The sequence below is a fragment of the Lethenteron reissneri genome, chromosome 15, assembly GCF_015708825.2.
Source record: "Lethenteron reissneri isolate LAM-NWPU_2019-01 chromosome 15, ASM1570882v1, whole genome shotgun sequence".
In the NCBI taxonomy this organism is placed as follows: domain Eukaryota; kingdom Metazoa; phylum Chordata; class Hyperoartia; order Petromyzontiformes; family Petromyzontidae; genus Lethenteron; species Lethenteron reissneri.
In genome coordinates this window covers 8,556,774-8,584,253 of record NC_083793.1, presented here as the reverse complement: position 1 = coordinate 8,584,253, position 27,480 = coordinate 8,556,774, and the positions used below count along the sequence as shown (strand labels likewise).

Genomic DNA, 27,480 nt, shown 5'->3' with positions numbered 1-27,480 from the left:
ACACTTTACCCCACTACATACGATCTGCCGATCGACGAAGCTAAAACATTTTTTTTTTACCAGGTAAGGCCCACTGAGCTATATAGATATGTTTCAGATACGACCTGGCCAGCAATCATGGCTCAAAGAAGTGGCCTACCATGTGGAATGTCATAGCATGTCTCTAAATGTGGAGGGGAAAACCGGAGGAAAATCCGCGCGATCACGGGGAGAACATGCAAACTCTAAATATACAGCAGGCGTCAGGGTTGGGATTGAACCCACGACCTCCTGTATACCAGGCGAGGCATTTCACATATTGCTGACTCTGCTGTACACATTTATACTGCTGGGTGTACAAAGGCGGTGGTGGGGGTGAGAGGGGGGGGGGGGGCTGGATTTTAGAAACATAGCCCAACGTTTCAACTGCCAAGGTGGACAATGACAGTGGTTATCGAACCGGCGACCTCTTAAATGGAAAGTCCAGCGCGTTAAAACATCACACCACAACAGCTGTTCCTGCAACGTTCAGTATAATGTGTATCAATGATATTGTTGTTATGCATTTCTATAATACTAATAAACCAACGTTTTAAGTTGATATATACCCTTTGATTCTAGATTTGAAGCTTTCGTGACTGCAAGGATTCATACTCTTAGTTCTTTCAGTAAAGTCACGTAGGTAAAAAAAAATTTTCATTAAAATTAATGAAAATAAAATAAAAAATCACGACGTTTCGGAGGCAACACAAGTCTCCGTCATCAGGTGGGACCGTCACAGTCAGATTTGCTGCATCATGCAGCAAATTTGCTGCATCATGCAGCAAATCTGGCTGTGACGGTCCCATTTATTTTATTTTCATTTATTTTAATTTCATTTTTTTTACCTACGTGACTTTACCGAAAGAACTAAGAGTATATACACCCTTTGGCCGATTCACCGTTGGACGATGGTCTCCCAATACTGTGTCGGTCATCGAGGGTTGTTCGACCATACTTCATTCCGCTGGTCAGTGTAGGTTGATTGAAGGGGGGGGGGGGCAGGACATGTTCATATATCACTCGCGACTGATGTTAGTCGTGGCTGGGAATCGCACTCAGGTGGCCAAGTTCAAACTGCAATGTGCCAGAATCACTGGGCCACTGCTCACCCTCATATTATATAGAAACATAGTCGCGTTGCCTTTTCTGAGTGTTTGTGTTTATTATAGGACTAGCTGTACTATCCCGGCTTCGCCCGGGACTTGGATTCACCACGCCCGGCCGCCTTTGTCTCCCCAGTGGCGGTGTTCACACACCACAGCAGTTACTCGTTTGAGGCTGAGTCGACCTAGGGAAGGCCCAGGACCGGTTAAAATAATCGTCACCGGTGGTGGCCGTGAGCGGGAATCGAACTCAGGTCGCCGGGTTCGTAGCGCAGCGCGCTAACCGCTACACTACAATGCGTTACGCTTCCACGTGCGCGGGTCACGTGACAGATTTGACGTCACAGCTCACCTGCTGTGCAAAAAATCTATGCATTATTGAGCTCCCTCCCCCCAAAAAAGTGTATTGTAAACAGAACGTGGCCAATTTGTCACTAGTATAGCACTAACCGGTGTGTTGGAGAGCCATGCCACAACATTTACAATCTGAGTACGACGTTTTGCCAGTGATTGCAACTAGCTTCATCAGGCGACAGCCAGATTTGTGGAGAAGTCCACCTGTTTCGTTCCTTGTATAGAGGCGTAGATGTGTTGACCACCCGTCTGCGCTCTTGCGCAATGATGGGGGTGGGATTACTGAGTCAACGTACATTATGCATGTTCATTATGCGAGCCCTTTGAACTTGTCCTTCCTGTATATTGTGTTTATTAAAATAGCCCGACCAACGGTAATCCCTATTGAAGTACGCTGCCCTTTGTATCATTAACCATTATCCTGTGATAGTATTCAAAGCAGTAAACCCACGTGAGAAGATGCCATAGCCCATTTCTCAAAATTTAACATCGTTGAATTTAAATCACAAACACTCTAACTTTCTCGTATCGTAGACATTATCTCCTTTGCGAGAATTGCATTGTGATTTCAACAGGCTGGCGACAGGTTTGATTGTCTCAAATTGAAGCAAATTGAATTGAGCAAACTAAACATTTATTAATAGTTGTTGGGCTCGGAAGCAAGTCCGAGTTAATCTCATCCTGCCCGGATGTTGTTGTCATTGTCGTCTCGGCAACCGCCCCCCCCCCCCCACTGACATCAATGTCCCTAGATTTGAAGCTTTCGTGACTGCAAGGATTCATACTCTTAGTTTTTTCGGTAAAGTCACGTAGGTAAAAAATGAAATTAAAATTAATTAAAAAGAAAATAATAATAAATCACGACGTTTCGGAGGCAACACAAGTCTCCATCATCAGGTGGGACCGTTACAGCCAGATACAGCAAATCTGTCCGTCACAGCCAGATACAGCAAATCTGGCTGTGACGGTCCCACCTGATGACGGAGACTTGTGTTGCCTCCGAAACGTCGTGATTTTTATTATTATTTTATTTTTTATTAATTTTAATTTCATTTTTTACCTAGGTCACTTTACCGAAAAAACTAAGAGTATCACTGTCCCTCTTTCCTTCCTTGTGACTGTCCAGTTGTAGCCTCCGAACTCTGTGATGTCGTCTCGCTGCTGCTGCTGCTGCCTCTGCCGCTTATCTCCCCCCACTTCTCTTCCTCTCTCTCTCGTGTTCTTCACTCCCGAGTTAGCTTTGTCTCGCCTTGGTTGTTCTCGTGACGTGTCCTGCCAATTCCCACTAGAGTTATTTTGCCTTAACAACAGCATCGGTTACAACCTGTTCTGTTCCTTATTTCTTCATTCTATAGCCCTATCTCATCGACTTACTACTAACATCCTTCCTTTCAAAGATCTTTGGCACGCTGATCACATTCTTTGTTTACTCGTTCATTTCATTTATCTCCACCTCTGTTTATTATCAGGTCTCATTTTCCAAACGCAACACTGTGTGCATCAAGGAACACTCGCCGTATGTTAATGGCGGCGAGTTTTGATATTTGATTCATCCTGGTCGGAACCACCTGGTTCCACCAGCCCACAGGGGATTATTGTGTCAGTCCGTCCGTCGTGCATCCGAAAATGGTAGGGGTGGGGCTGGGTGGAGAGGGGAGGGTGGGGAGGGGCTTGGTGGGGAGGGTGGGGAGGGGAGGGGCTGGGTGGGGAAGGTGGGGAGGGGCTGGGTGGGGAGGGGCTGGGTGGGGAGGGGCTGAGTGGGCAGGGTGGGGAGGCGCTGGGTGGGGGGTGGGAGGGGTGGGGCTGGGTGGGGAGGGGCTGGTCACCCCGTGGTGCCCTGATACAACTCAACGTTTAACCTACTCACGCCGGCTTGTGCCTGCCCTCACAGTCGGGCAAATTTGCGGAATACACCACGCCGCCGTTGACCCTGGCCATTGACCGAGCAACCCAACATTCCTACCAGCTCCCTCCGCAAGAATGTGTTTAATTCACTTAGCATTTCAAATGTTGTGAAAATCAATTCAAGTTCACATTCCTGACTCCACTGGAAGTGCATTGAATGTGACTTCTACTCCCACAGTGCCCTGATGCTGTCGTGAATTTGTCGGTCTCGGGGTGCGTGTTGTGAAATCAATTGATGGTTCAATTCCACATTCCTGCCAAGTTATCAGGCTTTCTCCTGCAAGGGACACCTGGCCCCAGTCCGATATGGACCTCAAAGGCATGCCCAGGTGCATTCGTACTGTTTTGCTCAGCGGGTTAAGCAAAAACCTTCATTTGAGACATTTTAAAAAAATCAGACACTTCAGAGTGCCAAATGGATCTACAAGCAGATTTGCAATTAAGACACACTCGGAGACACGCGCAGACACACGGAGACACGTTTGGAAACTCAGAGACACACTGAGACACGTGGACACAGTAATGTCTTACTGGGGCGTTGGTAGTCCGGGAGGTGACACGTGACTAGTGGCGGGGTACGGCCGCAGCGAGAAGCGTGCTGGATTTGGTGTGCCGGGTGCGAACATATTTCCCAGAGCTCAGCCCTGGTCAGCTTCAGATACAATTGAAGCCCTTGGATGCTACCTCTGATGTGGGTTATAGCCAATTAGACATCCATGGACATGTAGAGCAAACTTAATTGTAATATTGACCAGGATAACACAAAATGCGAAGTTTAGGGGAGGTCATTTATTATTATTAAAATATTCTAAGTCAATTTAATTTAACAATTAATTAACGTGATGGCACATTGATAAAAAAAATTACATCATTATATTTTTGGTTTTGACCTACACCAGTCTGTATAATTTATATACCATTGCCTCAAGCAACACTTACCAATTCAATTGACCTCCTTGAACTCCAGAAGTGTGATAAGGAGCACTTTATCATATGTTCACCCAGCCTAAGCAATTTGAAATTAACTTTCAAATTGTAGTGTAGCAATACAGCTAATGAAATCCAACACTCTTACAATATATGCAAATAGTGTGTGTGTGAGGCCAAGCAAAGGGCTAAATGGATAATAATGTAACTAAGATGCAATTTCGCCTTTGCTGTATTGGTATCTTCATGTTAAGCTGTGGATTTTAATGCATTAAACGATTTAGTTTTTTTTTATAAGAACTAATAAGAGATAGTGTTACTTTAGGGGACGCCGCTGTGGTTTAACGGTGAGCGTACGCGACTCGCAGTCCAGAGGTTGCCAGTTCAATTCAATCGCCCGGCGCGGCAGTTTAATCAATTGTGAATTTTTCTTGAATCCCGCCACCACTGTCCACCCAGCAGTATGAACGGGCACGCAACGGTTTGTCGACTGAGCTGGTCACGTGATGGGGGGGGGGCATTCGGGTACTTCCAGCTCTTTCAACACATCTGGCCAGTGTAGAAAGATTAGGCATAGGCTGTTCAGTCTCTCTAGAGCTCTCTAGAGCTCTCTAGAGCTATCTCTCTCTCTCAGAATCATAAACCGTATTTAGGACTGGAGAAATCTGATGAGCCTTGAAGATCTCTCCCACAGTTGTCCAGTATGGGCGTGTCAGCAAGTTACAACAATAAACACTAAAAGCAACGCTAGGAGTGCAAAATAGAGAAACATGTAAGCAATTCGCGAAAGAAAAAGTAGTATTGTATAAGTCCTATTCATCAAGCTTGGGAAATGTAGTAAAAACAACAGCAAAACGTGTCCCAGACCACACCAAGATAACACACAGTAGGCCCTCAGTAAAATGGCACATTAACACATTCCTGCGGAGGGAGCTGGTAGGAACGTTAGGTTGCTCGATCAATGGCCAGGGTCAACGGCGGCGTGGTGTATTCCATAAATATGCCCGACTGTGAGAGCGGGCACAAGCCGGCGTGAGTAGGTTAAAAGTTGAGTTGTATAAGGGCACCACGGGGTGACCAGCCCCTCCCCACCCAGCCCCACCCCTCCTACCCCCCACCCAGCCCCACACTCCCCATCCAGCCCCTCCCCACCCAGCCCCTCCACACCCTCACCTCTCCACCCAGCCCCACTCCTCCCATTTTTGGATGCACGATGGACGGACGGACACAATAATCCCCAGTGGGCTGGTGTAACCAGGAGGTTCCTACCAGTAACATTGAACTATCGATACACAGGTACGGATCAAAGTTACAATTTACATTTTCAAATATGGCTGTAACCAGCACTAATCTTCTGCTTCACGATATTATTTGAAGGAGGATGTATAACAGTGCTGTGCCTTTACCCTAACTAGGAGAAGAGCCCTTTGAGTATGTGTCGCCTTTGCAGCCAAAACCTTTGGTTCAGCGTCTTTGTGGACTCCACATTGCACGCGGCACTGTCAGGATTTATACAACACAGGAGAGAGAACGCGTGCTAAGTTTGCTCATACATATAATCAGCACGTTTCTTTACGCGCTAATGAAGCTCATTTATTCGAATTAGTAGTTGTTTAATAATACAGTGCCTTTACATCAGGGTTTATGTCTCGAGAAAGATAATGGTAACCACGAGTCTGTGCGTATGCTTAGCCTCACCTCGTACTGCTTACGGTACTGAGATGGTTTAACCGTTCCTACGCCACTCTTGATTCTGGCTTTCTGAGATTTTGGTATTCACACAGAACCCTAGAAATTATGAAAGTGATTTAATCTGTATTCTTGGTTCTTTCGGTAAAGTCACGTAGAAGGGAAATAATAAAATAAAATATTAAACAAAATTCTCACGACGTTTCGACAGCAACACAAGCAATCATCCACAGCAAGAACATTTTCTTGCAAAAAAAAATTCTTGCTGTGGATTTCACACCTGATGATTGTGTTGCAGTCGAAACGTCGTGCGAATTTTTAAAAAAATAATTTTATTATTTTACTGTTTCCCTTCTATGTGACTTTACCGACAGAACCAAGCATATGAATCCCTGCAGTCACGAAAGCTTTAAATCAAATTTTTATTTAATCTGGTACCGTGAGCTCTGGCGGAATGCCATTGAATCACTAGAATCCTGAACATCTGGCACCACGAGCTTTGGACAGTAACATGTTACCGAAGTATCCTAAAGGTGCTTTAGTTTGGCTCGGTAAACCTTGGACAATCGCTGTTAATCTAAAGAATTTCAAGAAAGCTGGAAGTTGGCTCAGCAAGCCTCTGGATATGAAAATGAACCCTAGAAATCCTGAAGGTGGTCTTCTTTTTTTCTGGCTGTGGGTTATTGCATCTACATATACATCTGTATATCTTAATGATAACGAATACTGTTTAAATTATACATAACTAGCTGTACTACCCGGCTTCTCCCGGGACTTGGATCCACCACGCCCGGCCGCCTTTGTCTCCCCAGTGGCGATGTTCACACTCGTTTTGAGGCTGAGTCGACCTAGGGGAGGCCCAGGACCGGTTAAAATAATCATCACCGGTGGTGGCCGTGAGCGAGAATCGAACTCCGGGCTCGTACACAAAAAATATATGAATTATTGACCTCCCCCCCAAAAAAACTAAAACACAGAAGTGTATTTTTATAATTTGTGCATAGTGTACAGTCTGGAAAGTACCCACATGGCAAATTTCAAGTTTATTGCATGTCGGGAAGTACGCTAAACATTTTGAACAGACACACATATTCACTACTTTGCCTTATATATATGGAGATATATGTTTCAGTGCATCAATTTGTGTATGTGTATATACATATCTTGTTGTAGGCAGCAGTGATTGGCGCGCTGCGCTCCGAACCCGGCGACCCGAGTTAGGTTTTCGCTCACGGCCACCAACACCAGGGACGATTATCTGAACCAGTCCTGGGACCTCCCCTCGGTCGACTCAGCCTCACATTAGTAGCATCTGGTGCGATGTGTAAACATCGCCATTTGGGAGACAAAGCCGACCGAGCGTGGTGCTGACCTCCTATTCCCTCGTGTGCTCTGCTGCCCTTAATAGGTGCTCACAAACAGAAACTTGGGCCCAAAGGCTGTAAGGCTATAGAGGGGGTATTTTTATTGCCTTTGTCTATACATATATCGTTGCTGATCCTGCCATGTGTAGAATGTAAATATAAAGCAGCAAATGCAAATGAATGTCAATAATAGCCGTCGTGAGTTGTGACATTCGCTATTGACTTCCTGGCGATACGAGCAAATCATTTATATGGATGGTTCAACTTTAATGTTTCCCTGAGAGGCCTATGCGCGTCGCACCAAATGTATTCATATATCTGTAAATTATTTTCCGTGACTCATGAATTAACATGCCAATTCTTTAAGCTGTTTGAAATAAAATTACGTTATTAATAACAATAATGTTGATTTGTAATTTTCACAGTTTTTGTTTACTCTCAGAGAGAGAGAGAGAGAGAAAATGCAGGAAACCAGAGAGAAAGTGAGAAGGCATCCAGGACCGGCACCAAAATGTGCCCGAGTTCTGTGGTCCTATATGTGTATGTTTGGCCAACTCCATTAATTAGTGTTTCCTCTGTGTGCGGAAGTAAACCGGAGTGCCCGGAAAAAAAAAACCCCCACGGGTGAAAGGGGGGTAAAACTCAATCCTCATTCAAACTAAATAAAGATGAACGCTAATCCACTTGCTGTACTGCCATACCATGGCAAGCCAGGAGATAGTGAGCTCTTGACGCCCACGGAATGGAAGTTTAACGAATTTGGATTAAGGGCCACTCGATTGTTCATTCGTTTGTGTTACTTGTATTGCTGTTTAATTTTTGCGTGCTGAAGATTTTACTTACTGCTTGATATTGTACTTGACCCACTGCTTGCATGGCTCTTTTTGATTTTCTCTACTTGTATTAAACCCTATCTTGCCCGGAAGCTAAGCGGAGTTGACCCTGGATAATGCTTGGACAGGCGACCATCATTCATAACAGGTGGTATAGGCTCTGAGGCTACGTAATGGACTGTAGAGCGAGATTATTGTTACTGGTTTTTTTTCGGTAAAGTCACGTAGGTAAAAAAATAAAAATCACGACGTTTCGAAGCCAACACAAGCCTCCGTCTTCAGGTGGAACTCACTTCATATAGTAATTTTGCTGTGACGGTTCCACCTGAAGACGGAAGCTTGTGTTGAATCCTTGCAGTCACGAAAACTTCAAATCTAGAATGAGATTATTGTTCTTTGGTAATTCTCTGCTTCAAAGTAAATGACTCCCACGTTCATCAACCCACACTGTCCAGCCTAATGAAGTATAGCCAGATGACTCCGCTCAAATAGTACAGCATGGGAAGGCCCTCATCCAGCAGTGGATCGACAAAGGGCTGCACATGTACACGTGTCAACGATGATCGTGATGATGATTATCATGGTAATAATGATGACGATGACGCCGATTGCGTTTCATGTCGTGGACGATTACCGTTGTGTGTGTGTGTAGCATTCTAAATCGCAAACGAGTGACTGCGCACTCCCCTCCCGTTGCAGCAGAGGGAAAACGTGGGAGACCTGATGATCAAGCGGCTACAGCTGCGGCACCGCGGTAATTACACGTGCACCGCCCAGACGTCCGTGGACAACACGTCAGCCTGGGCCATGCTGATGGTCAGAGGTGAGGTTGCCACCCTTCGTTAGCACTCGCTGTCCCTGTGCCGAGGCTGCGATCGCCGCTCCTGCCCACTCGTGTGTATGCGCCGTGGTTCGGGGGGGGGGGGGGGGGGCAACGATGGTGCGGTGAAATTTCGATTTAAAGCTTTCGTGACTGCAGGGATTCATCTTCTTGGTTCTTTCGCTAAAGTCACGTGACTTTAACCGAAAGAACCAAGAAGATGGTGCGGTGGTTCATGTGATGTGCTATGCATGTGCGTGTATGTTGAATTTTCTTTCGGACGGTACGTAATCAGCCGTGCTAGTGCGGGGGAAGGATAACAAACTAAACACCAAGAGCAGTTAATTCTAGATTTGAAGTTTTCGTGACTGCAAGGGTCCATACTCTTTGTTTTTTTTCGGTAAAGTCACGTAGGTAATTTTTTTTTTAAATCACAACATTTCGGAGGCAACACAAGCCTCCGTCTTCAGGTTGAACCGTCACAGCAAAATTACTGTATTAATTGTTGCTGTGTTGCCTCCGAAACGTCGTGATTAAATTATTTTTACCTACGTGACTTTCCAAAAAAAAACATAGAGTATGAGTACCAAGAGCAGTTCTCAAGAAATTAGTTTTCAATTTAGAAATGAACCCGGCAAACAGAGTTCGAATCCTGCTCACGACCAACCAGTGTCGATGATTGAATTGGTCCTGAACAGGGGTCGGGAACCTTTTTGACTGGGAGAGCCGTAAAAGCCAAATATTTCTAAATATATTGCATTGAGAGCCATATAGTATTTTTAACGTATAATAAATTAAATGTCTTACTTTTAATGCGACTTCTGGTGCTGCATGGTTTTGCTGATGGCCTTGTAGTCTGGTTCGTACGTGGTGAGGTTGAGCTTTATGCAGGCGTTGAGGCCCCGTGACCTGTGAAATTTATCTTCAAAACTAATTTCTGTTTACTTTAAAATGACACAGTATTATTAAGCAATATCACAAGTATTTTAAAATCAGTTCCAAACTGATATTTTTATTTTATTTTTTTCAACTCAAAATTGTCTGGGAGCCATATGCCGTCACCGAAAGAGCCATATATGGCTCGCGAGCCATAGGTTCCCGACCACTGGTCCTGAACCTCCACGATGTCCACTCAGCCTCAAATAAGTACCCGGTGTGGTGTGTAAACATCGCCACTGGGGAGACAAAGGCGATCGGGCAGTGGTGGTTGCTACCCACCCCCTCGTGCTCGCTAACAGCACTTGTCCCAAAAGTCGGTGCAGGTTATAAAGGAGACCTTTGTCTTTGTCTTATGTGTGCTTGGAAGCCAGTGTTCTCAGCCGAGATTGTGCATTCGTATAAAACTGAAACATGGTCTAGATAGGCGGAAGGAGGGTGATATGGGGGAGAATAGCTCCACTCGTTTGGGTGAAATGCGATTTTGCTTTTACTGCTACTGCAAGTTGGAATAATTCTAAAAAATGCACATTGCACTGGGAAAATGATCAATTTCGTGACATGCCAGATTTGAACTGTTTAAGTCAAACTGATAAAAACGATCCTTTAAGGATCAGAAGTAATCAAACATCGTTTTGCATGAGATTGTGTAGGTTCAGTCTGCCTTTACAATGGTGGCACAACTCACAGAACCATCAAGACATACTTCAAAAAGTGTACAACCCTTAAAAGGTGTCTTGAAAAATGCAGTCCTATACAAAATTGACTAAACTGTCCATGCCTTAGGCAAATACAACGAAAGTTTGTCTCGTAAGGCAATTTTTAAGAGGGCTATAGTGCTTGTGAAACGTTCAGAGACACTACTGCTCCTTATTCCTCATGCAAGAATATGAATATGTCGTTTCCAATTGTATCCATCTGTCAGTCCATCTTCCAATCCAATCTGTGTGCACATATGACTATTTATGAAGAGTCACAATAATGCTGCACCTTGGAAATGGATAAGCAATCTGAAAGAAACAATGTGGAGCATACTCGGGAGGAGTTTCGGATTTCATGTTTTACAATTTCGGGATTTTTTAATTTGTATGCACAATATTTGATTTTGTTAACATTTATCGGATGTAAATGTATCGAGTTTTCATATTTTATCGTGTTTATTGTTGCTTTTTAATTTATTTACTTCAAATGTCATCAGATAAAAAAGGGAAATATTTTCATATTCCAATGCTTTTGTCATTCAATGTACTTGGTGTGATGTCATGTGACGTAAAATTTTCAGATTTTTCTGAAATATTTTCTTGGGATTATCCAACATTTCGTATCTAGGCCCAATTTTCAGGGTTTTTTTTTCAGATTCATCCGAAATTCAGGAAATCATTCCGAGCGCATTAAGCTCCATTGCACAGTACGATTTGATTTCCGAATAGTCTTAAAGAGCAAATGCTTGTGTGTAGACACTTTTTGTTTTTACAAAATAACAGTCGTAACATTTTTCGATTTAAAGCTTTCGTGACTGCAGGGATTCATATTCTTGGTTCTTTCGGTAAAGTCACGTAGAAGGCAAATAATAAAATATAAAAAATAAAACAATAAAATTCTCACGACGTTTCGATTGCAACACAAGCAATTATCATCAGGTGTGAAAACCACAGCAAGAAAATTTGAAGAAAAAAAAACAATTTTTTAAAATAAAAATAACAGTATAACATTAATTGCACAGCCCTTTTGCTAATCCACTGCTGAATAAAATCCTGCTACCTGAACGGTTGTTTGGTGAAACAGGCATTCCACCTCACCGGTTGTATGAACTGGACTGATGTTTTTTTTATTTTACTTTTTAATGTTTTTACCTACGTGACTTTACCGAAAAAAACTAAGAATATGAATCATTGCAGTCACGAAAGCTTCAAATCTAGAATGGACTGATGTTAGCTATTGCGTGGGAATTGAACTGGTTTATGGCTTCATAGCGGAAAGCTTTAGCCACTTCACCACGATTCTCACAAATTTACTTTATGGCAACTATTTTTTTAATGTTTTAACGCACACAAACGGCATGCTGGTATTGAAGGTGATTTTCAACATACTCGCATGCATTAAACATTCGATACAATGAAACCTATATATCCTGTACATAAAAACAGCACTTCCCCATGCAGTTGAAAGAGTACATTGCAAAGCACATGCTAAATTATCGTGACAAAAATGCCTTGCTATCCTGTTATTAGATTGCACCCATTGCCGTATAAAATGTGCACACGAAGGCACTGCATATGCAGTGTGGTGCATAGCAATACCACATTAAACAATGGCTTAAATATATGCGGAGGTTGTGTATTTTTTATCGAGTTACATAACCAACCATCAATAAACAGCCATAAAAACTATAAACTATTTTTATTCTACCAGGTAAGGTCCACTGAGCTATATATCTATTTTTAGAAGCGACCTGGCCACCAGTGATCGCGTGGAAATGTATCGCAGCTAAATACTCGAAACGCATTTTTTTCTAAATGTAGACGGCAAAACTAGAGGACCCGGAGAAACATCCACAAGACCACAGAGAGACCACATCCTGTATACCAGGCGAGGGAGTTAACATCTCGCTACCGTGATGCCCCACCACACGTGGAAAAGTCAACGTATATGCTGAGCATGCCCAGTAAAATATATTTCATATCTAGATGATGGTTTGTTGACGACTCACACAGGAACACATTTGTTTGTTGAATTAAAGTAGCTGAGCAAAGGCCAAAAAGTGCCAAAAGGCCCAGCCACAAACAGCACTATTGAAGGTGTGATAGATAAGTGTTAATACTAAGCAGGGAAATCATATTTTGACAATATGAATTGGGAAAGATTGGTAAACTGATGAAGCCACAGTGTTGGGGTTTTAAGATTGATAATGCCCTGTATCATTCAGCAAGCAATTTGTTGCAGGTGCTGATGTTGATGAGGCTGTCAATGATGATGGCCATTCCAATTACAAAGAACGCCAAGCCTATGTGAGTGTGACTGATAAGAGGATAAAGCCTAACTTTCATTCCTGCCCGAAGTAAACGTGCAATATTAGGATCAATACGACAAAACAATTTGCTGGCAATATGCTATGCAACATCAGCGTATACTTCAAAATTGAGAAGGTTGAAAAAGACAATATTTAAAATTGCGTCTATATCATCTTAAACACACGAGGGTTATATTGCTGAGTCAAATCTCGCGTCGTCCGCTTTGATGAGCTGCATATTAGACCACAGCTGTGAACATTTCACTGAATACAAGAGAACATTACGCTGATGCCTGAACCCATGTCACAGAAAACACATTCCTGCGGAGGGAGCTGGTGGGAACGTTGGGTTGCTCGGTCAATGGCCAGGGTCAACGGCGGCGTGGTGTATTCGGCAAATATGCCCGACTGTGAGGGCGGGCACAAGCCGGCGTGAGTAGGTTAAACGTTGAGTTTTATAAGGGCACCACGTGGTGACCAGCCCCTCCCCTCTGCCCCACCCCTCCCACCCCCCACCCAGCCCCACCCTCCCCACCCAGCCCCTCCCCACCCTCTCCACCCAGCCCCACCCCTCCCATTTTTGGATGCACGACAAACGGACGGACGGACACACTAATCCCCTGTGGGCTGGTGGAACCAGGTGGTTCCTACCAGTAATATCTGTCATTACCCTTTTTGATAATGTCTCATGTCCCCATTGTACTGCTTGCAAGCTCCTCTGTTATGTTTTTTTTGTTACTTATTTATCCAGGACAACTGCACTGAGTCACAGGACTCCTTTTTCTGAGGGTCTTGCATTTGGGTTTTATTTTAAGATGTTTTCAGACAGTTAACGCCGAGCGCTCATTATACAAGTGCGAGCGAACCAGAGCACTTAGAGTTTCAGTTTCAGTTTTCAGTTTCATTTATTTGGAATAACCCTGTGAACCATTCGGCTCTTGATTCGGGTGCAACGCAACAAACAATAAAATGACAATATACATTTAAAATATACTGCGCGCAAATTGAAACATCCCCTACAAAAACGCACGCTTGCAAAGGGGGCAACACTCTATCCCTGTACAGATGGAAACAGATGGCGATTGGTCCACTCACTGTATTGCCTTCTCCTGGCGAACCAGGGTGCGGTACATCGACGCACATGGGAAGGGAGTTTCGCGACCTAATTTTGTGCTGCGATCTGATTCAAATCCACAGCCACGGGGTGGTTGTGTGTTTTGCCTCGGATGTGTCTGCAGAGATCACAGGGTCTGAGCAAACATGCACCACCTCTCTATTTCCTCAGTCTTGTGTGGGGTCGCTATTGTTGGAAAAAATCTTGCACGACTGTGAAAAAAATAACATCTCGCCGGACTAATATGGCGGAGCCCTGGTGCAGTCAGTTGAAAAGTCCAGCAGTCTGAAAAACACATTTCAAATGTGAGAAATAACAGTATGTAATAAATATACCAGTGCGTGTCTTGTGTGTGTGTGCGTGTGATTTTCTGTACCGACCATGAAGCAAACATGTGTACTTATTTAACACGTAGCAGGCTTTCGCGACCAATATCATCCATAATAGAGGTTTTTGGGTTTGATCGCGGAAATATATAAATGTGTCGTTAAAACCCGCCACCACCCGACACAGCCAACTAGTAAGGGTTGTCACGTAAACAGAACGTGCCAATCTGTCACTAGTACAGCACACCGGTGTGTTGGAGAGCCAAGCCACAACAGATTTCTGGCTGTCTCCTGATGAAGCTGGTTGCAATCACTGGCGAAACGTAGTACTCAGATTGTGAATGTTGTGGCTTGGCTCTCCAACACACCGGTGTGCTGTACTAGTGACGAATTGGCACGTTCTGTTTACGTGACAACCCTTACTAGTTGGCTGTGTCGGGTGGTTGCGGGTTTTAACGACACATTTATATATTTACGCGATCTAACCCAAAAACCTCTATTAATGATGTGTACTTATTGTATGCTTTGTGTGTTGTGTACTGTATTGTACTGTGCAGTCATCTCAGGCAGTTAACCTATAGAAACTGTGTCTGTCCTGTGACCTCCTGTCAGTTATCCTTAGATACTTCACATGGCCTCAATGTGCACTTAGCCTGGCACAAGTGCTGTGGTGACGTCGCCGCCACTTAGTGGCGAATGGCGTCTGTTGTTCTGGAGTAATCTTGGTTGGTCGGTTAGATTAGTCGGATTCAGGGTGCATTAATTCCTCCATTATTCACATATTCATTGAATTTAATACACGTTACATACTACATATTATAAAAACGTTATATTTACAAGTGCATATAAACCATATCACATGTTCTAATGCATTGTATTACACAGTTTATATTATGTAACATTCTAAAGTACATATATATGAAACTATATAGGCTTTGGTGATCAATATCATGATTCACGATTGATTTGTGGGTCAGGTCATGTGAGTAAAATGCTATATTTGTGTTGTACACCCTCCTCCATCTGACACAGTCAAATAAAAAAGTTGTCACGTGAGCAAATATGCAACATTGTATTGCTTCAGCAGTGCACCAGAGTGTGGAAAAGCAATCCACAGCATTAAACAATTTTGGAACGACACTGATATTTTTATCACGCCATACGACACCAAAAACATATCATAAATCAGTATTTATATTATACGCAATTAAATTACAGCTCTTATTTTCGTCGAACTATTCAACTTTGTTGATGTTATCTTTAATTGGCTGACCTGGCAAAGAGCAGACTCTGGGAAGCTGAGGTCCGGATAGCCGGGGTTGTTACTGCGTTGTCAATTGCCCAAGGGGTGCCTGCGTTTGCGATGTTCAAACCCCCCCTAGGTTATCCAGGTTAGTGTGTTGAGGGTTCCATGTTTGTTTTCACTTCGACCTAGCTGTAGCTAATTACAGGCAAAAGAGGTCAAAAACGCTGGCCAATTAGGCAGCTGGTTTCTGTATAACTCTGAAGCAACAGATCCACATGCCTCGGCACGAGAGGAACAATATTATGAAATGGTCGTTGCCACTTTAATGAATGCGATAACAAACACAGTGATGGAGAGTGCATTGAATGTGGGAGAAATGCTAAAAAGCAGAGATCAAATTATAGATTACAAGTAAAATGATCACACTGAAACTGTTGCGACGATTCGTATGTAAAGTTAAAATGGATAACTTTTCACGAATAAATGTACAGTATTGTTACGTCGTGAGTAAATTAACACTTTTAAAGTTTAAAGTATATTCGATCATACTTTTATCATGGTATATGTAATGCATCTTCAATGGTGTAACTATACCAATTTACATTCCTTTTGATAGTAGATTGATGGATTAAATCTTCCCCATGCATTTTCAGTCATTGGGGACTGTTTGACCATACTTCACCCATATGCTGGTCACAGTTATAGCAGTCAGGTTGCAGGGTTCATTGTGCACTGTGCTCATTAATCACTGTGCCATCAGTCGCGGACATTTAACAATACCGCACCCATGCAATATAAGAACATTATGGAAATGAGATGTCTCGCATTTTAATTATACATATCCACAACACGGGTTGTAACAATATTCCAAAACAACACAAGTTAATTACAAGTGCACTAATCTCAATGGATATGATTGCGATAACAATTTTTTTTTTTTAGCATGAGTTACATTTCCACACTGTGGCTTTAATTGTCACCTGGCGTAGCTTCCGAGCGCAAATACCCTAAGCGGCGATATCGCACAATTACATTTGCATCGGCAGTGCAGCTCGGCTAAACCAAAGTGAGCCTCTAATGGCAAATAACCATCAAAACATGCAAAATTTGAACCGTTATAAATGGGTCTTTTTTATTTACAAAAAAGACAATTTTCTTTCACGTATCAAGTGGACACATCGGAAATCACTTCAGCCAAACGCTGTGTGCTTTGTCTTAATTGAATAGCCACCCCATTCCCCGGCTACCGTCAAAGCTGTGTCAAGAACCCCGTGAGCTTTGACTGCAATTGTAGAAATTAACCAATCACATCCCTTAAGCCGTAACAGGTCACAGGGGACTGATATTGCGTCCGCCACTACCTATGTCAGTACGTAACCTCTTGAGCCACCTTGCGTTTACAAGTTATTAAATCCTCATTTATCCCCAGCGCTGGAAGCATTACTCTCCTTGCTTGCTGTGGTCACGTTGTAAGCTCATAATCTCTGGTTTAGCCGTGCTCTACAGTTTTTGTAATATATTTGACCATTGCATATATATATATAAAAAAACATCGCTTCAGCTCATCATACATCCGGGGAAGATAGCATGAGCACCGATTTGTGGGGAAGTCAACGGGAGATGTCCTCTGGATAGATCCATCACTGTCAGAGGGATGTGGAATGTCCACCACTGGCTCAGGAATGTAAATACGAGATGAGCACCCCCTCAATGCGCATTTGAGTGAGAAATCACTCCGGCTTTGACTTGGCTATTGCATAGGGGACACTCTGGAGTAGTAACTCATTGGGTGTGTCACTGCGATATGAACCCGGCGACCTGTATTCAATTCTCGGCCGCGAGAAATATTTGAACCACTCTTGTGCCCCCCACCACCCCACCATCACCAACCCTCGCTGACTAGCGTGGTGAAGTATGGCCAAACGACCCCAGTGAGTGACATCCAGCAGTGTGTTGACAAAGAGTTGTAAATTACAATTATTGTTGCTTTTTGTCTTGTGCACTGATAATGATTTCCCTAAAGCGGTGTCACCTTACAGAATAATAATAATATTAGTCTTCAAATGATGTGCACTATTAATTGTAATTGCTTGTTATGGGAGATTGCATTTTGCATCAAGAACATACTACGATATGGTAATGGTTTCACGTACTACGTTGGTAACTCTAAACACTGACGGCAATGAATTTGAAATGCATTTATTAGTCAACAATTGCTCATAGCTTGATATGAGCTATAATTGGTTATCGCTTGCCACGGACTGCCGCAGTTGCTGTGCTTTGATTTACAGAACACAGAAAAGCATTAGACACATTGCCATTCCCTATAACAGGTATACAACATCCGCATTCAAACTTGACACGGAATGGTGATCGTATTAATCCTCATTAAACATCCAGGGCAATGTTATCTCCTTCATTGGTTGTGTATTGCTCCTTTTGAAGATGACACTCCTAATGAGTGAACAGCAGCCTTCACATCGGCATCAATCCGTGCAGCCCGCAGATGAAAGCGCGCAGGACTTGACTCATCATCTCGGATCAAAGGAAACCATTGCCCTTTGTAGTGAAGCGTCGCGACCGCCGTGTTGACGGGATAATTATTTGGAAGCAGAGTGGCAGCCCGCTCAAATTACTCTTCCTTGCGATAATGTTCACCCAAGGACACGGGCGCGTCGTGCGAACCGTCCCCCTGATGCAAAAAGAAACGAAAGCTTTGCAAAGCTCGGCAGTGTTTTTTACGCATTGCTAAGATCACTTTGATGCATTGAGACTAGATAACTTCAACCGGTGTGTAGGACTCGTGCGCCATTGCATTTGTTGAATCTTAGACTTTGACATGACGAGTCGAATTCACGTGAAAGTTAGTTTATCCGTGATTGGACAAAATAACTGATGATACCTTTCTCAAATTCCGTTACTTTTTTGGGGGTTTTTTAACCCGCAACACAAACACAACTGAGGTTAATAATAGGGTTTATCCCCTTTTTTCTGGCAACAAAACTGAAACCTTTTTACAAGGAATCATGTGTGTATTAACCACAATACTTGTGGTCAAAATTCAAACAAAAAACACACTCTGATAATATATGAATTGTCCTTGAAACTGATTGGTCCACACCAGTTTTGTTGCCAGAAAAAAGGGGAAAACCCTATTATTATATTTTGGTACTGGCAAAGGAGGTCTAATGATACAACTGAGGTTATGTAAATTCGTGCGCGGGAAACACATGGACGGAAGCCGATCACTCTGGGTCGTTCTCTCCCTCTGAAATGCCTTTTTTTTAATGCCACAAATAAAAAGCCAATGTGTCTGGAATTGACTTGACACCCAGTCGGTTTTCCTACCGATCGCTCTGAACGCATGCGCACACCGAGACTGTGATCTGTCCATACATTGCGCCATTTGTGAATCTCCCGTGAGACGGATGGTCAAAGAATGATAACGGAATGGCAGCCACGGAATGGAACGGGTTCGTGGGGACGCGCAAACGAGGAAGATGGAGTGACGGAATCAGCCCGTTTGCAGATGCTCTGTATAATTGTTGCATCGCGGGATGATGATGTTGATGATGAACCTCCTACTCCTCCTCCTCCTCCACAGCACAATTTAAACGACGCTGCTCCCATCAAGCAGTGCCGGTCGAGGTGCCAGCTAGTTTAATGGTCGTGTCGCACGGAGTGTCTTGTTGTTAAAACACTGTTGTGAATTAAATGGCATGCGCTGATGGCTGTTGAATGATTAATAAGGGACGCTCATGAAAGAATGCAAACAAGCAGATCAATATGGGGAAGATAGAGTCGCCCCCTTTTTTTTTAATCCTTTATATTAAGTTCGCTTGCTTGCTTGCTTGCGTGCTTGCGTGCTTGCTTGCTTGCTTACGACCGTGAAAATCTTTCGGTCGTTTTATAACACACTTCCCGTGATCCAATCGAGCTGACATTTTCCACACAGACTCGTTGTGCATGACAATTAATTTTCGTTAAATTTTTTCCCCAAAAATTTACACTGTTTAGGGAAATGTTTTTTAATATTTAATTACCAATTGCTTAATGCTGGCAGACAATCATCTGACCCATAGGTGGCAGCCATCTCAAGCCAGAGGACGAGAGGACTCTAGCCGCCACGCATATAAAGGATTTAGAGTGAAAAACTTTGTTTTTACGGGTTAATTTTTTACTGCATTGGATGGTTCTCATGATCAGCCATGCTGGATGAAGGCCTCCTCAAGCCACTGGCACCTCTCATGATTGGGGCCGTCCATAAATTATGTCACACACCTAGGGGGGGGGGGGTCAGACATTTGTGACGATGTGTGACGAGGGGGGGGGGGGGTTGAGAAATGTGAAGTTACATCAAAATGTGCAACTTTAAATAAATTTAGAATTGTTATAACACTAATTTTGATTAATTTTCATGATTAACTATTTGATTATTAAAATTTACTAAGGTCACCTTTTTATTTATTCCATGAAGGAGCATTTTGCTTCTCCATGGGAGAATGGAGAAGCATACATTTAGTAAAAAATTTGAGTAATTGTTATTAAACATTTTGATTCTAATGATTCTACCAGGGCTTTTCATTCTGTGGAATGAATATGTGATTGTTATAATTGTACTTTCCATTTTGCTTCGTTCCACTACAAAGTTTCAAGTATTTTTTTATAGTTATAATTACTTTTAATATTTTATAATTATAAGATAATTTCAATATAATATTTTGAACATCTGCAGTTTTAGTTAGACGTTGAATATTTTCAAGTGAATTTTATGCTAAATTTAAGCTTTCCAACGTCTCCTTTTTAATACGTGTTTTCTCCTACAACATCAAAGTGCAGCGCCACATTAAATACGCACTACAATGACAATAGTTTAAAGCGATTTGAAGCATGTTTTATTTTAAAAATGGAAATATGGTTTGGGGGGGGGCGAGCTTTGTGACGTCATATTTGAGGGGGGGTCTGACTTTTTGTGACGCCGTGTGACGAGGGAGGGGGGGGTTCAAAAATCGTCCAAAATCGCGTGACGTCATTTATGGACGGCCCCATCATACGATGCCACAATCCACACAGCACCCGCACATTTGATGTTAACCGGCAGAAATATACTCGTCGGGGTCCTTAATCCTTAATCGTTGTCTTCTGAACACATTACAAATTGAAATCACTACATACTTTTTGTTGTTGTTCCACACTTCAACTGTGTGATCAGCACGGTTTTAGATATCACTCGCTAACTCCGATTCGCACGGTTGACTACGTATGGTGCAACAGAAGTTCAACGTACACACATACGACTGATGCTATCTTTGGCCGAGAAATTGAAAGTTATATCGGCCGACTCAAGGAGACTATCCCCCCCCCCCCCACCAATTCCGGACACAGTCCTAACTCGCGCAGCCCTTGTTCGTACATAATTATATCTGCGATGCTTAGCCGCTCATGTTTATTCCCACTACAGGGCAAATGTTGTCTCGTCGGGTCGATGAAGTGGGAACGGGAAGAAGAGGGAAACATTTTCCTCTGCACCCTCCAATGTGACAAATCCGAAGCATGAGTTGAGCTGAATTGAGGGCATATGCTCGATGTACCAGAAGCCATTCGTTTATGCAGGAGGTGACGCCAGGCAATTTGCGTGTCCGTGCGAGAGAGAGAGATAGAGTGGGCATGTATGTAGACGTGGCTTTAAAGTGCACCTACCCTGGCACAGGCGTTGCGGTGATGGTATCGTCACTTAGTGGGGAACGCGGTTGTTGTTGTTGTAGAAGCATAAGCTCAACTCATTCTGTCAGTTGGAGCGTAGTTTTTCCAATTGCTTTCTTGCCGCACGGGACCACAAAACTCTATTTGATCACAAGCTCTCTTTCGTACAAGAGACCGTGTTTCCTTTTTCAAGAGAAAGTAGAATTACGTGTTTTTGTTACTTTCTTGGAAGGTGGGATGTGTTCTTGGTGATTACACGTGGATTCCATCAAACCACGTTGCGTGCGACCAAAACAACAAGCTTGTCAAATGGCACACACGCTCTCGGATAGCGATTGCAATTGTAGATGCGTTTACAAGCATTGTGTTAGACAAAGCTTGTGTGGCGTGGGGCAATTTCGGTTTGTGAAAGCTGCATTGCGGTGTCCTCAAGTGGAATTATTAAATAGAGTTTGAGCATATTCGTGGTTCTTTCGGTAAAGTCACGTAGAAGGGAAATAATACAATTATAATACAAATATTAAACAATAACATTCTCACGACTTTTTTTAGAAAAAAATTCTTGCTGTGGATTTCACACCTGATGATGATTGCTTGTGTTGCAGTCGAAACGTCGTGAGAATTTTATTGTTTTATATTTGTATTATTTTATTATTTCCCTTCTACGTGACTTTAACGAAAGAACCAAGAATATGAATCCCTGCAGTCACGAAAGAAGCTTTAAATCAAAATTTAGAGCTTGAGCAGTCAGCCAGCCACACGTCCGCAAAACAGAAGTGTGCATGTTGTGAGTTGTAAAGGCCAATATATCATACCAAGGATGCTGCTGCATTTTTGTATGTCATCTTTATTAATGCGAATATGGGCTCATTTTCATTTTAAATCATTTATATTGCTTGGATTGCATCCTAAACTTGCTCCATCAGTTGTATCTGCTGCCTGGGTGGATAGCAATTTTATGCATCTGTGAATTTCATCATGTTTTAATTAAGTGATTAATCTAAAATATGGCGCGCGTGAACCAGAATGCATTTGTCTCTTTTAAAGATTATATTTTTACAGGCTGCGTGCATTACGCTCTCTGTGTTTAAACATATACTTGATACCTTTAGCATTCAACAGAGTGGGAACACGTTGCCCCTTTCGTGTTAGTTGTGGATGACGTGGCATAATGAAACAGCAGCGTGGACAAAGAAATTAAACTTGCTTCATTAAGGGTGCTGCATTTACTGCGAAAGTTATCTGATGCTGTTTGCCATTTAAAAGAACACACTTAATGGCGGAAAGGCTAAAGTTGCCATCATTATTTCCTTACATGCTCAATTAATTTGCAATTCTTTGGCAATTAGGCCATATTTTTGTTTCCTCAAGTTTCTGCGAGTTCCAGTCTTACAACATGAGAAAACGTGTTAATCATAATATGCCCATTGGCGTGGTTGGCATCCATCACCGTAGTTGAACAAGAAGGCGCCATCTGAAAATGAAGGTGTGTCATTTGGAAATACAGCAAACTTTGTAATTAAATTTGAGCGGTTTGATGTTAGTTTTTGAGGCTTTGGTGAATTTAAAATGAAAGTGACGCTTATCAACCCAACAATGGATAACTGTTAACATACGTTCTCAATGGTACACATGACAATGACTTATACAAGTACACTTTACGATGCATATTTAATGCCCAAATATTTGTTAATGGGCGCAGGAATACATAATTATATCCTTCCGCTGGGGATACTTGGAGGAAAAACATTACCAAGGCATTCTCTGTGATGACATTAACACCAAAATTAGGTTAGACAAGCGTTCGACTCCACCCACCGTGCATTATTAATGAGTTTATTGGCTGCACTTTTAAATAATGTATAAAGGCCAATTGGCATTACATAAAGACAGGGGGGTTATGGTGTTCTAAGGTTTTCAAGGTCAGTTTTTTTCTCAAATTTCTGTCTCCTTTTTTCTTCTTCCAATTTTATCTCAATTCCGCTTTCAGTATCACGTCACTAGACAAATTATTTATTAGAATTTTCCACAGGGCATCACAACCCTTCATTTTAGAGAACGACCCACAGAAGCAGATAGCACAGAACTACCCCTCAGAACCTTTCAAGTGACCTCTGGTCCACAGTGCAGAGGGAACACTTTCCCCATCACTGCATATAAGAGCGAGGTTTGTTGCATGAAAATCAAACCGATTTTTTTTTCCAGAACTGGAATTTAGCCAAATTAAGTGGATTACCAAATTAAATTTGAAGGTTTCTTTAAGGTAATGTATGTGTAAATCAGCTGCCTGAAAGCAAGTTTTGCGATGTGATTTTCATCGGCATCTCAAAAGTTAAATAATATTGGTGAGAATAGCCCAACATCTGACTTGTTTTTGCCACGATTTCTGGATTTAGGTTGTGATGAGGGCGGTGGTTATTGTGATAGAAAGCAATGGTTGGAGCAGGTAAGGACTACATTATTGCGAAATCTTTTCAGGCTGTGAGATAGTGACAAATATTTGATGTGATTGCTTTCAGTGGAAACAATGCTTGAAGGTTATTATGTATGTGCTGGTTGTTGTTTTGGAGCTGTTTTTCTACGGCACATAATAACAATGTGTCTTTTTTTATCTGAGTGATAGAAATAGTAACAGATGTTCAATATGAAGGAAAATATATAAGCATTGCTGGTAACAAGTCTTCCCGGTGTATTATTGAGACATTTTCATGGTGTCAATTATTTTTTTCCCTTCACCTGAGATGTTAAATGAATGAATTAATGCTAATTTACAACCCTACGTGAATACACTGTTGCTATATTCACGATGGCGGTGGGGGGGGAGGAGGTGTTTGATCATTCCTCCCAATACTGATTATAGTGCAGGGTTAGTGAAAGGGGCAGGACCGGTTGAGATCTCACTCACCGCTGATCTTATCCGTGACCGGAAATTTAGCTGGGTTCACGTTTCATGCGGACTGCGCCTGACTACCATGACGTCACTCCACCCCCTGCCATTGTATTGCAGAGCAATTGTAGTAGGGGGGGGGGGGACGGTGGCCCAGCGGTTAGCGCACCGCATTGTCACGTTTGATTCCCAGCCACATCTGTGAAAACGAATGGACATTTGTACAAAAGAGCATCATAGCTCATCGGATTCCTCCAGCATGAATAAATATTCTGATTATGAACATCAGTGACCAGTTATATCTAAACTATTTCTGTCCCCCCCCACCACCACCTCCTCCACTTCAGCAACACTCCAATGACCAGCAAAATAAACTCCACGTACGACATGGCCCGGGAAAGGGCCTTCATCCAGCAGTAAATTAATAACAATTTGTCGATATACATGAAAACTACTTCGAGTATATGTACACGTGCGGTAACAAAATGCATGCCCACGTGCAGAGCCGGCCCAGCCACTAAGCGACCCTTGCAATTGCAAAGGGCCCCGTGACCAGCAGAGGGCCCCCTAGAGTCACTGCTAGCTAGTGGGTGAACAAGTATAACCCGTAAAAACAAAGTTTTTCACTATAAATCCTTTATATGCGTGGTGGCTAGAGTCCTCTCGTCCTCTGGCTTGAGATGGTTGCCACCTATGGGTCAGATGATTGTCTGCCAGTATTAAGCAATTGGTAATTAAATATTTAATTTGTTTTCCCTAAACAGTGTAAAATTTTTGAAAAAATGTTTCAATAACATTAATTGTCTCGCACAACGAGTCTGTGTGCAAAATGTCAGCTCGATTGGATCACGGGAAGTGGGTTAAAAAACGATCGAAAGATTTGCACGGTTGTAAGCAAGCAAGCAAGCACGCAAGCAAGCGAACTTAATATAAAGCATTTTAAAAAATCATACATCAAAGGGGCCTCCAACCAAATTTTGCTTAGGGCCCCCAAAGGTCTAGGGCCGGTTCTGCACACGTGCGTGTTAATGTGTTACTCTGTGGGTAGCCCCATTCTGTCAAAGAAGTCGGCGTGGAGCAACATTTGACGAGCGTTGCTCCCTTGCTCTCTCTCTGCGCTGTCTCAGGACCCCCTGGGCCTCCTGGGGCTGTGGTGGCCGAGGAGGCGACGAGCACGACCGTGCGGCTCGCCTGGAAACGAGGGAGCAACAATCACAGTCCCATCATCTCGTACAAAATCCAGGCCAGGGCTCTAGTGGCATCGACGGAGTGGCTTAATGTGCGCACGTGTAAGTGTTGCTGTGCAAGTGGGCTCTTGTGCTGGATAGGCACCGCCGCGTGAACATCACGTGGAAAATTTGTAATGTAAATACAAGTCGAAATATACATGTATATACTCTTAGGTTTTTTCGGTAAAGTCACGTAGGTAAAATAATAATAAAATAAAATACTAATAAATAAAAATAACAAAAATTTAATCTCGACGTTTCGGAGGCAACACAAGTCTCCGTCTTCAGGTCGGACCGTCACAGCCAAATTTACTGTATCATATATAAAAGTTAATTAAACAATCAGCGGATTAAAGTTACTCCTTCACTTTCATTTCGAATCTATTCAGATGTAATGAATTGAAACGCAACTGAAAAGGGCTCCTTCTTCTGACTGACCCTGGTGAGATTTCTCTTTCAAAATTAAGTGAAAGGGGTGCGAATTGGAAACGTCATCCAATAACAAGCAGCTTTTACAGGCCTATGGATATCCATTTGCGTTTGGATATCCATATGCAAATAAGCTTCTCCCTCCCTATGATTCCCCCTTCCCACCCACCCTACCCCTGACAGCATCAGCGCCAGCACCGCCCCACCAAACATTCGACCCCTCTGCTGCGTCGTCCCCATTTGAGATAACCTCGCACGGTCCAGTGCATCGTGGCCTTGCCAGGGCGATGCCCAAATGTGGGATCTGTGTTTTTTTGTGGCACGATAATGCAGCGGCTCTTTCACAATGCAACTGCAGCACCACTGCCTCTGGAAATTGACAGAGACCGCCGAAGGGCTTACTCGCAATAGCACTGGCAATGTCATTTATTTTTAAATAAAGAAACTAGTCACGGTAGTGATAATGTCATTTTATTTTCTGGGGAAAATATCACCGAGTCTCGAGACTCATTGTCACGAGGGTTTCCCTTTGAGTTGTTTGACGATTTTCTTTATAAGAACTTTTATTTTTGCTCGGGATGTAAAACTGGAGCACCCAGAAAAAAATGCCACGTGCAATAACACATAAACATCCACACCGATGCATAAAATAAACTAATTTTCGGTACTGCCAAAGGCCCTTGACAATTTGCGAGTTTCAGAAATCTACAAGATTCATCAAACTTTGTCTCCAGCATGCCGGACGATAGGCATTGCTCCACTGCATGTCTGTAATCTATAATCTGCACGTCAGAATCCGACTTAAAACGCAATGGTTTCCAATGTATTGCTGAAAGCGAAGCAACACATGCTTCATAATAAACGTTTCTTTTTGGGGGTTGGACTGCTTAAACATAAATATGCCCGAATTCTGGTAAATCTAATGAGGCGGGTTATAATCACTAACAAAACCTCGCTCTAAAATTGTAAATGTTATGGGTTTACACTCCAACACACCGGTATGCTGAAGTATAAACTAATTGGGACGTTTTGTTTACGTGATAAACCTTAAAATCGACTGTGTCGGGTTGTAGTGGGTTAACGACACATTTATATTTACGCGATCTAACCCAAAAAACCTTTATTATGAATAATCTTGGTCGCAAAGGCCTCGGTGTTAAACCAGCACTTGCTTCATGTTTAATAATGAAATATACTGGCTGGGTCAGCACTGGTGTCATGCCACTCCTACTTGTGACACAATGTGTGTGCATATTAATGCCACTTTTATAGCAGAGGCCTGCATCTGTGTGTGCATATCAACACGATGTCACAATTGCAATGGAGACTGCGTAGTGTATAAAGGTATGAAAGGCCCTCAAAGTAAAATACTGTCTGTGGCAATGGCAACCATTGTGTAAGTTACACTGGCTTGACACATTTTACACGTCGGTTTTGTTTAAGTGTTCGCTTTGATGCGCGGTGGAAATGGGGCATATATATTTTTTTACAAGGCGATTCTGGAAAACGATGACCGTAAAAACTCGTCCGTGAAATATATATATATGTGTGCGAGGCTACTGCTATGGATAATTTATTCGCAGC

The 27,480-nt window shown here is 42.8% G+C and overlaps 1 protein-coding gene across 4 annotated transcripts in view; it reads left to right on the top strand.

Annotated features, from left to right (window-relative positions):
- Positions 1–27,480, top strand: part of LOC133342664 (contactin-4-like) — a 110,637-nt gene that overhangs the window by 68,887 nt on the left and 14,270 nt on the right. For 3 of the 4 annotated variants that reach the window (XM_061551976.1, XM_061551975.1, XM_061551973.1), the window contains exons 14-15: positions 8,896–9,019; positions 25,366–25,527. In XM_061551976.1, the coding sequence (XP_061407960.1) occupies positions 8,896–9,019; positions 25,366–25,527 (286 nt within the window). The remainder of the gene's footprint in view (positions 1–8,895; positions 9,020–25,365; positions 25,528–27,480) is intronic. The other variant, XM_061551974.1, reaches the window with a different exon arrangement.